Source organism: Varroa jacobsoni, unplaced genomic scaffold (assembly GCF_002532875.2).
Source record: "Varroa jacobsoni isolate VJ856 unplaced genomic scaffold, vjacob_1.0 scaffold_625, whole genome shotgun sequence".
Taxonomy (NCBI): Eukaryota; Metazoa; Arthropoda; class Arachnida; order Mesostigmata; family Varroidae; genus Varroa; species Varroa jacobsoni.
This window is the reverse complement of record NW_019213527.1, coordinates 265,421-278,764: the sequence shown is the minus strand read 5'-3', so window position 1 is coordinate 278,764 and position 13,344 is coordinate 265,421. Positions and strand designations below refer to the sequence as shown.

Genomic DNA, 13,344 nt, shown 5'->3' with positions numbered 1-13,344 from the left:
CAAATTCGATATTTTCTACAATAAGAATTATATATTCAAGGTAAAAACGAGATAAAATAAGACAGCAAATCCAAACCAAACAATGCAAAGAATTACTAGCACATATGCATTGAATTCCTTATGAATTTATTTTTATATTTTTTGATTTCCGTGAATTTTCTTATAATCACTTGTTAAATTTTTTCTATTTTAATCAACGAGTTTTGCTATTCGTCCTAAAATCAGTTTTTTAGTGCGCGTGCTTCTTGTTACTCCCCAGTCCGTCTCGATTTGCCTTACATTATCAGTTTCTTTTTACTTTTGTTTTCTTTTATAAGATACTGAAGTTGTTGCTTCTACAACTTACAAAGTTGACTTCTACAAAGATAAGCTTATCTACTTCGAAGTCCGAGCTTAGAAAATAGCGTTATATAATCTCGACACAGTTACAGCAACAAGCTCGTAGAGTTTTCCATTGAAATATACATACGGTCTTTAGTAAGCGAGACATTATAGAAAAGAAAGCAATAAACAAGACTCGTCATTGCCTATTCACTAGCTCAAAACTTTCAAAATATGCATATTGTAGAGAAGTCAACTGTCCGTCATTTAGCCGTATTCCTCCTAAACGCTTAGGTAGTGGTGTTGGGTGTTTTCAGAACAACAATGTAACAGAATTTGATATGAGCTGCTAGTAGTGTTTGACTAATCATCGGGCTCACAAACAAAAGTAAATAAGGAATCTCCCAATTAACTTGCAAGTTATGCTGGAAGGCCACTCATATGAGAACGAGACTACATGTTGTCCTTTGCAAAATACATATATATTTTAAATAGTAGCTCAATAAGCAACTGCCCATTTAGGAGAAACTAATTCACCTGTTTCTACATTGGGTAAGCTGGTGATTTGGTATCCCTGTAGGATGTGTTAACTCGCTGTAAAGAAATCCCACAGAACGGTGTATTTTTTCACGTATCGCACGCTCATATATGAACAGTGCGCGTATGTGCGCACGTTCATATATGAGTATGCGTGCATTTACCGTTTTGAATGAACCTACTGCTCACGTTTGCCGCATCACCTTCTTCTCAAGAATTTAGAAATACCATAAACGAAAGCGCTTGCCCGTTAGCAAATGCAAAGTTTTTAGCGCCTCCTTCTATCTAAAGAGTAGCACTACGTCAGGAAAAATTGAGTCCTGTAAATTAACTCAGAAAAACCAAGGAGCCGAATAATGAAAATGACATAAGTAAGACTAAGGACCTGTTGCCAGTGTTAACACTATCGTTGGACCCGATTACTTTCCAATGTCGTCGTATGGTCTTAATGATTACCGTAGTAGAGAACGCAAAGGTGATATGTATCGTGATACAAGGCATAGTGTTGTTTTTAGCACCCAATAGCAGCGGCAGTGTACACAGAGGGGGCAAAACAAGTGAATTGCCCTATTTTCTGTTGCCATTGCTGTTGCCGCTTGAGTTGTGAACCGGCCAAAGGCACTACTACCCCGGAGGGCAGTGGGGGCTGCAGCAACATCATTATTCTTATTTCATTACAACAGATAAGCACGCCATCCTTATTGCCATGTTAGCAAAGCGCGAGAATCGGCCAGAGAAATTTTCTTGCTAGCTGACTACTCCTAATGGCCCCTCGCTCCCAATGACTGCACGGCTGTGTGGCTACTAGTGCAGGCCAAGTTGTCCCCCACACGGGCAAAGGCACATACGGCCAGAATGTGATATTTCCACATCACCAAAGGGTCGAACACCTGGCACCCAGGGCATAGCTAGACAGGAACAGCCAAGCTAACTGCTACCCAGCTGCGCAAAGCAATGTTACCCCCACTTCCAACTCACTGAACGAATCAGTCATCGAAAAAAGATTCCCACGGAGTTTGCTGTAAATCATCATCCTTATGGTGTGCTTGTCATATAATTAGTCGGTTATTGCACTACTCGATAATGATGCGAAACGTGGAACATTTGTTATACCTTTTTGTGAGTTATCCAAGTTCGATCTTATAGCGACAGGAGATATGGACAAAGATAAGCGAGCATAAAAATACTGGAATACGTACAGCATAATGTCCCCTCCGTGATGATACTAATATAAATAATACTATCACTACTCTGTCCGCTGAGCTATTTGGCAAGTTAAACTAACCCGTCTATGTTTCGACTTTCACGCACGATATCACGCTTAGGAATTCCATTAGACGGCTGGCTCCCACTACAAAACGAACTTTGTTTATGCCCGGGTTTGAACCTAGACCGCAACGTGTCCCCAATATTAGTACATAAATATGTTACCCACGAGGCTATTACGGAGTTAAATGAACCTAAACACGTCTTTCAAGTTTTTGCTTATTTTAATGGTGTTTCTCGTTTCCGTCTACGTGGCAAAATTGGCAAATTCTTCAAAGTCAAGCCAGTTACCAAACTGTCCAACTCAAAATCGCCCTAACCCTTTTAGGTCGGAAACGATTGCAATATATTATCTGCGGTCAATTCTTGTGTCTGTTGGAACACTGTAATAATAGTAAAATATGGGAGGTCTTTGACACACTGAAACATGAAAAGTTTTTTGTTTTCCTCCACCTTACTATCAGCTACTGCGAAAGATTTATTATTACCCATTTTCTTTGTAGGAATGCACATCACCAGAACATTCACTGTGTCTTAGTTCGTTTCCCATCTGGTTCGTGTGCGTTTCGCAACTTCCGTACGTCCTAATTTTTCCGCTGAGCACTGCTTGTACTTGGACCCATTTCACCGCTGTTACAAACTGGCGACGCACGCCCGCAAGCTTTTGCTCCGCACAGGGTTCCGCGGTCGTCGCAAGATGCCGTCTCCACCCCGTCATCTGCTCCGTCAATAATAGAATTAGCCACCTACTCGAAGTCTATTAGTAACTTATTACATATATGGGTACTAGTGCCTAGAAAGCATGTCCTGAAGTCAGGTTCCGCTTAGCAGTATTACAGACAATTATTATTCAGATTAAACGAAACAAGCTATCGTCATGTAGATATTTGAATGATGCTGGTGGTAGAGTAGGTTTTGGTGCGTATGTCTGTATGGTCCGGAACCGTAGTTGTGATATTGTAGTACAGACCGAAGGGAGTACGCAAACTAGCCTGCTGGAAAACAGACCCATTGATAGGCGCTCATTCCTTGAATAGGGTACACGCCTGCCCGCACATCCATCCGATAGCTGGATAAGACTCACGGACGAGATCTCTCCAACCTGACCAGAGAAGTACTTCCATACCCTTAGGGCTAATCGGTCGCTGCTCCTTTTAGTCTTCTATTTTCCCCTTATTCAGTAAGGTGAATCTGATGTTTTTCACCTTTGCCATATTGCCCATATGTCGAAAAGCTGTGCAAAATTGCGATATCAGAGGTCTGAGCTAGCGGTTCAACGAACACAAGCACGCATGATAAATTCCACACAGAGTTATATCATATGTTGCATACCTGATTTAAGACGATGATGAAGATAAAACTTATGTCGACCTATCGCTGCCGCATTCTTAGTTAGTTTTTCTTTCACGTTTTGATGGTTGCCTCTTTTAGTGGGACCTCAACCTGTCTCGTACCAGCTTACTGCTGATTATTGCTCCGGCATGACACTCATTTCTTCTTAATGGCACATACATCGACGTGGTGTCATTATGGATATACATCTGTAAAAAGAGAGACGTCCATCTGCGGATATACACTTGTCATTACATAGGCACTCAATTACACACTTGCATGGAACTCCTGGCATTAGATCCACTACAGGCAGAATATCATAGTAAAGATAATAGATCAATTAATTGCCACTTTGCTGACTCTTTTCCTGCGGCATTTTTCCCTTATGTGTTTGTTTTCCTCTAGTCAATTTTATCTCACGCTTTTATTTTGTCAACTTTTCTTTTTCCGTTTCCATACATTGTTGATGTATAGTAAACACTGGGTCACTAACTGATTAGCTTTGACTGACCGGCTGTGACGAAAACAGCGCGGACAACTGCGCAAAACGAAAAAGGATAATGGCACTTAAAGGCACACTAGCACAGGAGACAATCCACGCCGACGGTTCTTACTACAGCTGCCGGAATATGATAGAATATTGCTTTCTATCTATTTGTGGCTAGACGGCAGCATTACAATGATGGCTTGGTCGCTTGTCAAACAGCAATTCTACCTGTCTATGGTATATGTACCGACCACACAACCCCCTTCACGATTATAGTCGAATGTCGATGAAGCGATTCGGTGTGGCCAGTCCTAATAACGGTGTTCCTTGCTGTCGATGTGATTTTGAAATCTTGAAACGCGCATGGGCTGAGCTGAATAAATTCCGCCGTTCCTCCTACTTTAAAGAGTCGTCTATAGACCATACACGATATATAAGAATCGTAGCTGACGCACACGTATGCCCCTGTCACACTTCAAGCTGCTCCACTTGCACTCGCGTCAGTTTCATCAAAATTCAGGGAGCAGTTTACATAGCACCGGTATGAAGATATCGTCATTGGGGTTGTGTTGTTATCATCGTATCGATGCTGTCTTCCGAACGAAAGGCTGTTGCCACACAACCTGATTGATATTATATAATAAACTACTCTAAGCAATGCTATTCACGCACTGCCCAAATAACGGGACATGTAGCATGAGCGAAATAGTGCACAATAGACATTCATACCGATCAAACAGGGGTAAACCTTCTGGAACCTTAATAGAGATTCTGGCCTGCTGCTCCTGCTAGGGCTTTTGTCTTGACCAATCCAGCGATCCACAGAGTGAGGCTGCCACAACCGTGTCTCGCAGACTATTGAGAACGGCCTTTGTTTGACAAAGTCCTTCAATGGCCTTGCAGAATCCAGAGATGTCGACCCGGGCAGTCTGTTTAAGTGTCAGAGCGATTGTGCGCTTATATCTTCTTCTTCCACTCACCTTCTACGAGCTTTCCATTGCTGGAGGTTGCTGTTGCTGGTGTAGACTTTTAGCTGATATCTTCGGCTTCTCATCACCAGCGACTCCACGGCACTCCACAGCACTAAATGTGATTCTAAGCGCTCTGCGCCCATCCACTATTTATCCTACACTACTAAGAGGAGCGCAGATTCCGCGCTAAGCAATTTGCTTGTCGTCTCTCTTTGTAGTCGCCCCGCTGTAGGCATTCCTCTGTCGAGAGGCAGTAGCAGCAGTGACGGGGCAACTCACCAGCTTCGCTCGTTGCTGGGTCGGCCCAGCTAGCTAACGCTGCCCCATTAGTCAATGCCTAACGTTACAGCCCAATGTTGGACTTACTACCGATTCAATCACTGGTTCGATCAGACTCTACTAACCTTCTTTTTTGCTCACCGTCTGCTTGTCATTGCTTTCGCAGTGACGGTGGAGATGATTATGATCGTAGAGCAGCATTCATCTGCTGACCCAGTTGTGGGTCTAGCTGGTGATTATGACAGTGCCGTTGCTATTATCAGGCAGCGAGTGAGGAACCGTGTTGAGCGAGTGGTCGAGTCAACCAGTCAAGCCAGCCAGTAGAAACGGCGATGGGCTCCACCAGCGCTAGCGGGGGCAACGACAACGACAGTCGTGGTCGTGGTCGCAGCAATCGGCAGCAGCGCCCGTCGCACCACAGGGTTGAACTGCTGGCGAGCAGGCCGAGAGCGCACATGCGCGGAACACTCGTCGTTGTCGGCGGTGGCGGACAGTCAAACAGACAGACATACGGCACCAGAGCAGCAGTCGTACCGGCCCGCTGCTACTCGCCACAACCGATTTGGCTCTCCCACCCGCTTGCCCAGCCACTCACTTCAGTCCAGATCACACTCCTTTCGCAGCAAGCAGCCAGGAGCACTTAGTACACGACATTGCACCAGCAGCACTAGCAGCAGGGGCGCCATCACACCGACATAGGCACACATCAGGCTTTCTAGAGGGAGAGACAGAGTGAAATACCGCGACAGCCATAGCAGCCAGACACACAACACCCTGTGCATCCGGCACACGGCGCATCCGCACGCACACCGCACACAGTAACCCTTCGACCGCAAGCTTCGCCACTATCAGCCGCCAGGCAGTAGCACAGAGTAGAAACGCTGAGAAGACAAGGAAGGGGGGCGGGGCGAAAGAAAAGCATCGAATGGAAAATGTTTTGCCGCTTATGAAAAAGTCGAATGGGCAATTATTAAAGCCGATGTAACACACTGACAGCAACAATTAATTGACAGAAATTTGAACAAATCGAGTCTCCGCACCGTAAAGCTCACCACAATTAAATATGTGGTACGGTTGTGGTACCGACGGGATAACTCACGGCGGAGCCCGCCCGTAACAAAACAAACCGTGAACACTAGCTACTACTGCTGCTATTGCCTGCGGCGAAGCAGTAGCTGAATACTGCGTAAAGGAGATACGGGACGAAAGGTCAGTAAATTCGATTCGGTGAAATTTTTCATGGGAATTTACTTCCGTGTACACGTAATTGTGCCACAAGTTAAATTGGTCCAGTTGAAGTGTTCGTGGGTTTAACTGAGCCCCAGATAGCGGTTTAGAAGAAGCTTGCTTTTAAAGAAAAAAGAATGTTTTATATAACATTCAACGTATTTACAAGAAGCACTAACAGAGTTGCTCTGTGGAAAAAATTGCGATATCAACCAAAACACCAGCAATAGTAAGGTATAGATACTCTTAAGCCATAAATTAGGCAAAAATAGGCGTAGATTGAAATAATTATAACGTTATTGTATCATCAAAACTCAACGTATACAACCCTCGACACGGTTTTCTGTATCTAACAACAGTAACCGCATAGTAAATAGATTATTAATTCTAATGCAGAAAAGCCGGTATCTTTCTTTTGACGCTCAAACCAATATTCAGGTCTTTCTCTAATATACTGTGGAACACAGTCTCAAATCATGGTCAAACCTAGAAGAGATTTTATCTCTTACAAGTTATACAAGGAACAAGTTTTTATGAGTTAGTGTTTGAATATTTCTTACTATAAAATGTATATCTATATTTATTTTGTCTTATGTAAGAAAAAGACATTATAGGCAAAAACACCGCTTTATTCAATCAGTAAAATTATTTGATTTGTTTATTAATACTGTTCAAAAACTCCATATTAGTAACCGCTAACATCCCTAAAGGATTAAAATTGTACCTAAACCAAACTGACTGAAGAAATAAAGCGTAATCAAAAATTATTTTAGTACTCTCATTAATTGCAACCTGCCAAAAGTATTAGAAGCAAAGCATTGTTCACATGATCCCTTGGAGAACAATAATGATGCGTTTGTTTCAGAGTAGTCGTTGCTTTTTTTTTTTGGAACACTACTGAATTTGTTATCCTTTCGTCACACCGCCGAAAGTGGCGAAAACCTGCAAACTTTGTGTTTTTGGCTTATTTAATTTTTTTTCATTCTAACACTTTACCGGCAGAAGTGCTTGCTTTTTCATCGGATTTATTTGAATACGAGGATTGTCTGCTTCGAAAGATAAGAACCCTACAGCCTCACTTGTCCTTATGCAATTACCAGATTTAGCAACTAACAAGTCCACAGTATATTGTTTTTCTATTGTTTCAGATGGGTGGCCATCATGCTCACGACACTTTTAAGATTCCCAAAGACCACAGGATTTACAAAGTGGAACACTCGAGAACGCTTTTAGAATTGAAGGAGTTGCTTGCACAAAGTGGACTTAAAGATCCCTGGATGCGGTACATTTAGCTAGTAATCTAACTTCTCAAAGATTGTTCTTCCAACAAAAATTAGCTTTATATTAATTTTTATATTTGTGAACTGCAGCTTAGCCATTTTAATTAGCTGAATGTTTCTAACAGCAGCAAGAAAGGTAAATAAAAGAATAAAAATAATAATAGTAATAATAAGAAGAATTGTTTTTAATCATGCAGGCCTTCTCGAAATACAGACCACTGTTTGATTATTGGTTCCTTTCTTTTGTTTTGACTCCTGTTTTTCCTTTATATCTATTTACAGAAATGAGGTGTTTCGATACAAATATGAAGGTACGCTTTGGAGCCGTTTTTATTCGAGTCTCGGATCCCGGTACATGCTTTATGGGATTGGCCTCGGTCTACTTGCATCCGTAGCTCAGTACGCCTGGGACTCGAGACATTCATCTTCTACCGATCACGGCGAGCAACATTAGGCGTTATAGAGGCATCATTCTGTTTTTCCATAAACACCATAAGTGTGAAGTTTCATGTTTAACATCCCATGAAACGTCTCGTCCGCTGTAATTTTCAGCGTTATTTTTTACTGAATTGATGATAGTTAAATAGAGCGAAAATTTTCGAATATGTGGGAAAATATTAAATTTTTTTTTATCTTTATCAACTACACAATCTAGTTCGGGCAATGGACTTGGTTAAATTAGGCGTGAGCAAAGACAGTAGAAAGGCAATGGAAGTTCTCAAGAAAAAGACGTACGATATGCACTCGAACGAATAGGAAAACAGTACTCAACCAGTAAACATGTAAAAAGCAGGCTGAAAATAAATATGAAGAAGCCATTGTTCTACTTCTTGATTTGCTACGTTCTTCTCACTAATTTTGTTACTCACTTTTGATGGCCACCACCAGTCCAGGTTACTCTAGATTGCATTGCCGTTGTTCCAACTAAACAATTGATCATGACCACGATCAAAGCACCAAAGGTTTTCTCAGCATAAATCGATATCGCCAAATATTTGAGGTGAAATAATAAGCATGCCACGTTTCACTTTGTTTCAAAATTGTTTCATTTAGTGTGAAATTAGATTCAGAATTTAATTTAGATACAAAATTATATACGCTCAATATAGAGTTGGTTACAATTTGCAATAAAACCAATGCCATCGATTTTTATAATACGACTTTTGTCAACTATAGCAGCAAAGTGTTAAAAAGTGGTGTATTTAATCGTATTGGAATTCTTAAGGACAAAGAATAATTGAGTATTATTTCTATAGAAATGCCCACTTAAATGTCTGGCAAACTCACAAGGTGGCTCGCTTGACAGGCAGCTCGTAACCGTGATCAAGCTTAATAATGCCGATCAATCTACTAGAGTTGTTATACTTTTATGTAGTAAAGAGCTGACACCAATGTTAGTTGATTTACAAAAATATATCTTAGCGATTCTTAGATAGGACAACAAATAAACTACACTCTATCGCATATGAACGTGTCATGCCACTATTTTATTTACACGCATTTATTCGCATCCTTTTTTGTTTTATATTCATAGTACATTTTAAATAATAGCAAATAGTTTTGTTATTCATAATTAACAGAAACAATAATTCTGTCTGTTTTCGTACTGCAGTATAACGATGGCTAGTCTACAGCATTCTCACTTCCTCACCGATCATACAGTCTTTGTTTTTCTTGAATTTGGACGTTAGTTTTTTTTATTTGTATTACTACTTTCGTACGTATATCCTAAATACATAGTAACTGTAATTGTAATGTCCTGAAAACACTAACTCATAATTAAACCTACATCAATGAAGGAGTGTCGTATCGATACTACAGCTGTTTGAGGAATAATTACTTATAAACTAGTCTAGAAGAGATCCACAGCAATGTAATGCCATGGAGTGTATCTTAGCTATCACTTTGTATATCTAACAATTGGAGGGGGGGGGGGAATCTGTTAGTGATCAAAAATTGTGATTTAGATATTCAGTTTGCTCTAAGAAATTCGAAAGTTTAGTAATTTATTTATTGTTATTAATGCATTGTACAGATACTTTTAACTCTCGTGAACATTGTACAATATCATTGCATTGTATTAAGCTACGCGATGGAGACAAAGAATTAAAAATATTAAAAAAAATTATTTTTTGTCTTTATTCCGACATTCCAAGATAAGTTGGGCTTGGCCGCACTGCTGAAATGTAATTGATAGGAATTATTTCAATCTGGATCAATAGACATTGAAAACTAACTAGAAAAATCAAAAATAGATGGGATAAATAGTCTCTTAATAATTCTTGTCTTTTCTCGTCCTAAGCGCGTCGTTAATTTTACTTAGGATAGATCATTTCGCAAACTTAGTCCCAGGCCTTCAGTTTTCTCTGTGTCTTTGGAATTCCAATATTGTGACATACGGGAACAGTACCAATGTTATAGTCCAAGCTCTATACTTCATCTACTCGAGCTTTTTTTCCCACTTGAATACGGATCCTTTCTTTTGTATAGAAGTATATATTAAAACATAGACATAGCCGTCCATGTAACGGAAAAAACTGTGATAATCTCCTCCTTAATAGTAGATAGGACAGGATCCAGAAAGTTGTACAGGCTTGACTCAATTGTCATATGTTAGAGCTTTATCTTAGAAACCTTATCTTTAAATAAGCAGCAACTTTCTTCTCCCAGTATTTTGCGATCTTTTACCTGAAAATTAACTTTATAGATAGCATATACTTTGATCTATAATTGTACTATGCTGCCTTGTTTAATTTCATCCAGTCGATCGGTGAGGTCTTCGCGCAGATCTTCGTAGACTGTAGTGAGTCCTTCGTCTTGAAAAGCCTCAGGTTCAAGTCCAAGGGACAATGCGATGTGCAGCTTAGCCTTTTGGAAGGTGGCATTGAGTTTTTCCTGTATAACATTGATGCACATTGAGGTAAGGGCCAGCCCAAACAGTAGATAGACAAAAGTTGCCATCATCGACAAAGGATGCTCGGGAACATAGTCGCCAAAACCTATCGTCGACATCGACACGAAAATAAAATAGAATGATTCGAACCAGGTCCAATCATGGAATATGGAAAACACCACCTGTTCAAATGAAATTAGGTTGATCGTTAGTAACCAAAAAAATGTTCACCTATATTTTTTCACGAATACATCTAAAGAATCAATTATTAGTACAATCAGATTTGGATGGGCGAACAGCAATAGAACACGCCTCACTAACCGATCCGCAAAGCATGTAGACAAATAAGAAAGCCACGACAAGTGTCACAGGTATATGCGGTTCTGGCAGTTCTCGTGAAGCTCGCCTAGGTCGCCTGGAATCGATCCCCCTTCGAGGCGCAACGAAAGACGCGTCAGATGTTCCAGGTGGTCTGTTTCTTTGTGGGTTGCCAACGACAGATCTGTCATCTTGTAAGACTGGAGTATCGTCCGGTCGTTGGTGTTTTCTGCCAATATGACCCAACTGGTTTTCTTCAACTTGGAGGTCAAACCGCGGCAAGCGAGCTACCCATGGAAGGAGAAACTGAAATCGGGAATTAAAAAAAATCGTCTTTTCGATATGCTCAAATCATTACGCTATAGCAATGGATGTAGATAAATCATTACAACGCTAATACAGTTATACGTGATACTGTTTATATGTGTATATTATTAATAGACCAAATGAAATAGCTAGAAGATATGAATAAATAAATGTCTATGGCTATATAGATTTAAAGCGAAGGATTATGAGGGACTCTTTTCTGCCAGCCAATGACAAAACTGGGTCCGCTTCAGTCTGGTGGAGTTGGTGGGATGGCTGGTGTTATGGCCAAAGTCGCAAAAGAGTTCCTCGAACGATTAGTTGATTAGGGATCACCCTTAGTGGTGTTCGATAAGAGGAAGCCGTACCGATAGGCTAAAAAACGCGAGTGGCTTGAACGAAGTAACTGCCAAACAAGGTTGTGAGGCAGGTACATAGATTTTTACAAACAGCAGTCCAAGCTTGATATAATTTTAAGATTTGTGCAGAGGAGACGCGTGGGAAAATTTTGAGGTAAAACTCTTCGAACGCTACATTCCGGAAAGAGCAAATTCGCCTGGTCAGGAAATCTAGGTTAAATAAAATAATTTGGCTTGGATAGAAAAATCTTAGCTGGACAATAGAACTTGGGGGTGAGGCACGTGCCTAGGTACGTGGGCGTGACGTGTCAGCCCGCGGAAAAAGGCCACGGAAGTACGTCCTTTTCTGCTCCATCAACAAAGGATCTGCAAAAGCTACTGGAGAAAGGTGATTGTGGACCCTACTGGGCAAGCAGAACAGCCCAAGTGATTATGAATACTACAGGGACAACAAAATACATATAATATTTTGTGGGCCTGTTGCCGCGGGCTCATGAAAGGCACCCTTACCCATGTCGAAACCCAGAAGCCGTCCGACTAGTTAGTCGGCTTCAAAAACAGTTTCGTTCGACACGCCCATGAAGAGATTGCGAAAAGGTCTGGAGAGCGCAGTGTGAAATTGGATATACTGGGCGCCAAAGGATACCAGCCGCGGGATGCGGACATCTTGCCAGGTAAGAGTGAGCAAGTTGTGTTAGATCAAATAGTATAACTGAAATACGTGAATAAAAACACTTCTACGGTTATACAAGCGAGGAGCGAGTTGTGGTCGTGTGAACTGTTCATTTGGTCATCGATAGCTAACAGCAAGGCTAAGACATATATATATATATATATGTATGTATACATATATACGCATATTTGTATTCCTTAACCGAATAAGTCACTATAAGGAACACATACTGCCATTACTTTCAAACCGCTGCGATCGAAGTGAGTCCCAATGATGACACAGCGAAAAGCGCGTTTGCCTGCTAAATTTAAGAGATGTGTGGCCTGAGTTGGAATCCTAACGTAAACACATGGTTCATTTTGTGCTGGAAGCCAGCGGTCTGATGAGATTTCTAACGGCGGTGCTGCATGTAAAACTTAAAATATTTAGCCATAGAAATGAACGTATGGCGTCTATTAAAATAGTAGATCTTTGCACATTACAATAAATATTATTTAAACCAGTTAAATAATTTGTATTGATTGCACAGGATAGGAACGTACAATCCAATACATTTAACACTAATTACATAGGAATTCAATAAATTATTATAATAATTGCATAGGATAGTAGCAAAAAAACCCACGCTGTTATATGTACGAACAACTCTATTAATGATGTGAAATACAGTGAACTAAACTGCGTGCTATCAATGCCTAACCCAGTGTTTTTGTGGAGGCTGAAACCTTATAGAAATTATGGAGAATCCTTTACCACAAATTTTAAATGAAGTTTTTCTTAGCGCTTGTTAGTTTTGTATTGGGTCTTACTGGTCAAGATTTTTCCATGTAAATTTAATAATGCAATAAATGAAAATCGACTTTTGCTTCGAGAGAAAGAATATGACCTCCAACACCAAAGAAGCTGCGTACGCTGTCTGAAAGCATACGATCTATTTGCTATGTAAAACACCCAATGAAAGAATAGGGAGAGCAGGGCAGAACATCTGTGCATATTCTGACAATAGCATCATGGGTGCAAATAGTTGGTGCTAACACCTTATTGAAGCAGAAACAGCGTATTGCATATATGTGTATGCTTATGACAGTGGGTAAT

General features: G+C 40.7%; 3 protein-coding genes across 9 annotated transcripts in view; 1 reads left to right on the top strand and 2 right to left on the bottom strand.

The window, feature by feature from the left end:
* The window catches only part of LOC111262072 (uncharacterized), an 84,054-nt gene extending 78,453 nt beyond the window's left edge, over window positions 1-5,601 (bottom strand). For 5 of the 7 annotated variants that reach the window (XM_086968932.1, XM_086968935.1, XM_086968934.1 and 2 more), the window contains exon 1: window positions 3,457-5,601. The gene's annotated coding sequence lies outside the window, so the exon portion shown is untranslated. The remainder of the gene's footprint in view (window positions 1-3,456) is intronic. The other 2 variants (XM_086968929.1, XM_086968930.1) reach the window with 2 other exon arrangements.
* Window positions 5,602-6,253: 652 nt separating this feature from the next.
* On the top strand, window positions 6,254-8,534 carry ND-B12 (NADH dehydrogenase [ubiquinone] 1 beta subcomplex subunit 3). The gene is made up of 3 exons (XM_022836043.2): window positions 6,254-6,402; window positions 7,569-7,702; window positions 7,983-8,534. Exons 2-3 carry the CDS (start codon window positions 7,569-7,571, stop codon window positions 8,152-8,154), a joined length of 306 nt encoding a protein of 101 aa, XP_022691778.1. The 5' UTR covers window positions 6,254-6,402; the 3' UTR covers window positions 8,155-8,534.
* Window positions 8,535-9,166: 632 nt separating this feature from the next.
* Window positions 9,167-13,344, bottom strand: part of LOC111262068 (uncharacterized) — a 5,690-nt gene continuing 1,512 nt past the window's right edge. The window contains exons 2-3 of the mRNA XM_022836042.2: window positions 10,915-11,217; window positions 9,167-10,775 (exon numbers count right to left, since the gene is read on the bottom strand). Of these exons, the coding sequence (XP_022691777.1) occupies window positions 10,425-10,775; window positions 10,915-11,217 (654 nt within the window). The 3' untranslated portion in view covers window positions 9,167-10,424. The remainder of the gene's footprint in view (window positions 10,776-10,914; window positions 11,218-13,344) is intronic.

Excerpts from the sequence above, each read along its gene's own strand:
- ND-B12 (XM_022836043.2), top strand. The coding sequence starts at position 7,569 with ATGGGTGGCCATCATGCTCACGACACTTTTAAGATTCCCAAAGACCAC. Across the intron at positions 7,703-7,982 it reads CTTAAAGATCCCTGGATGCG|AAATGAGGTGTTTCGATACA; the intron begins GTACATTTAGCT and ends ATCTATTTACAG.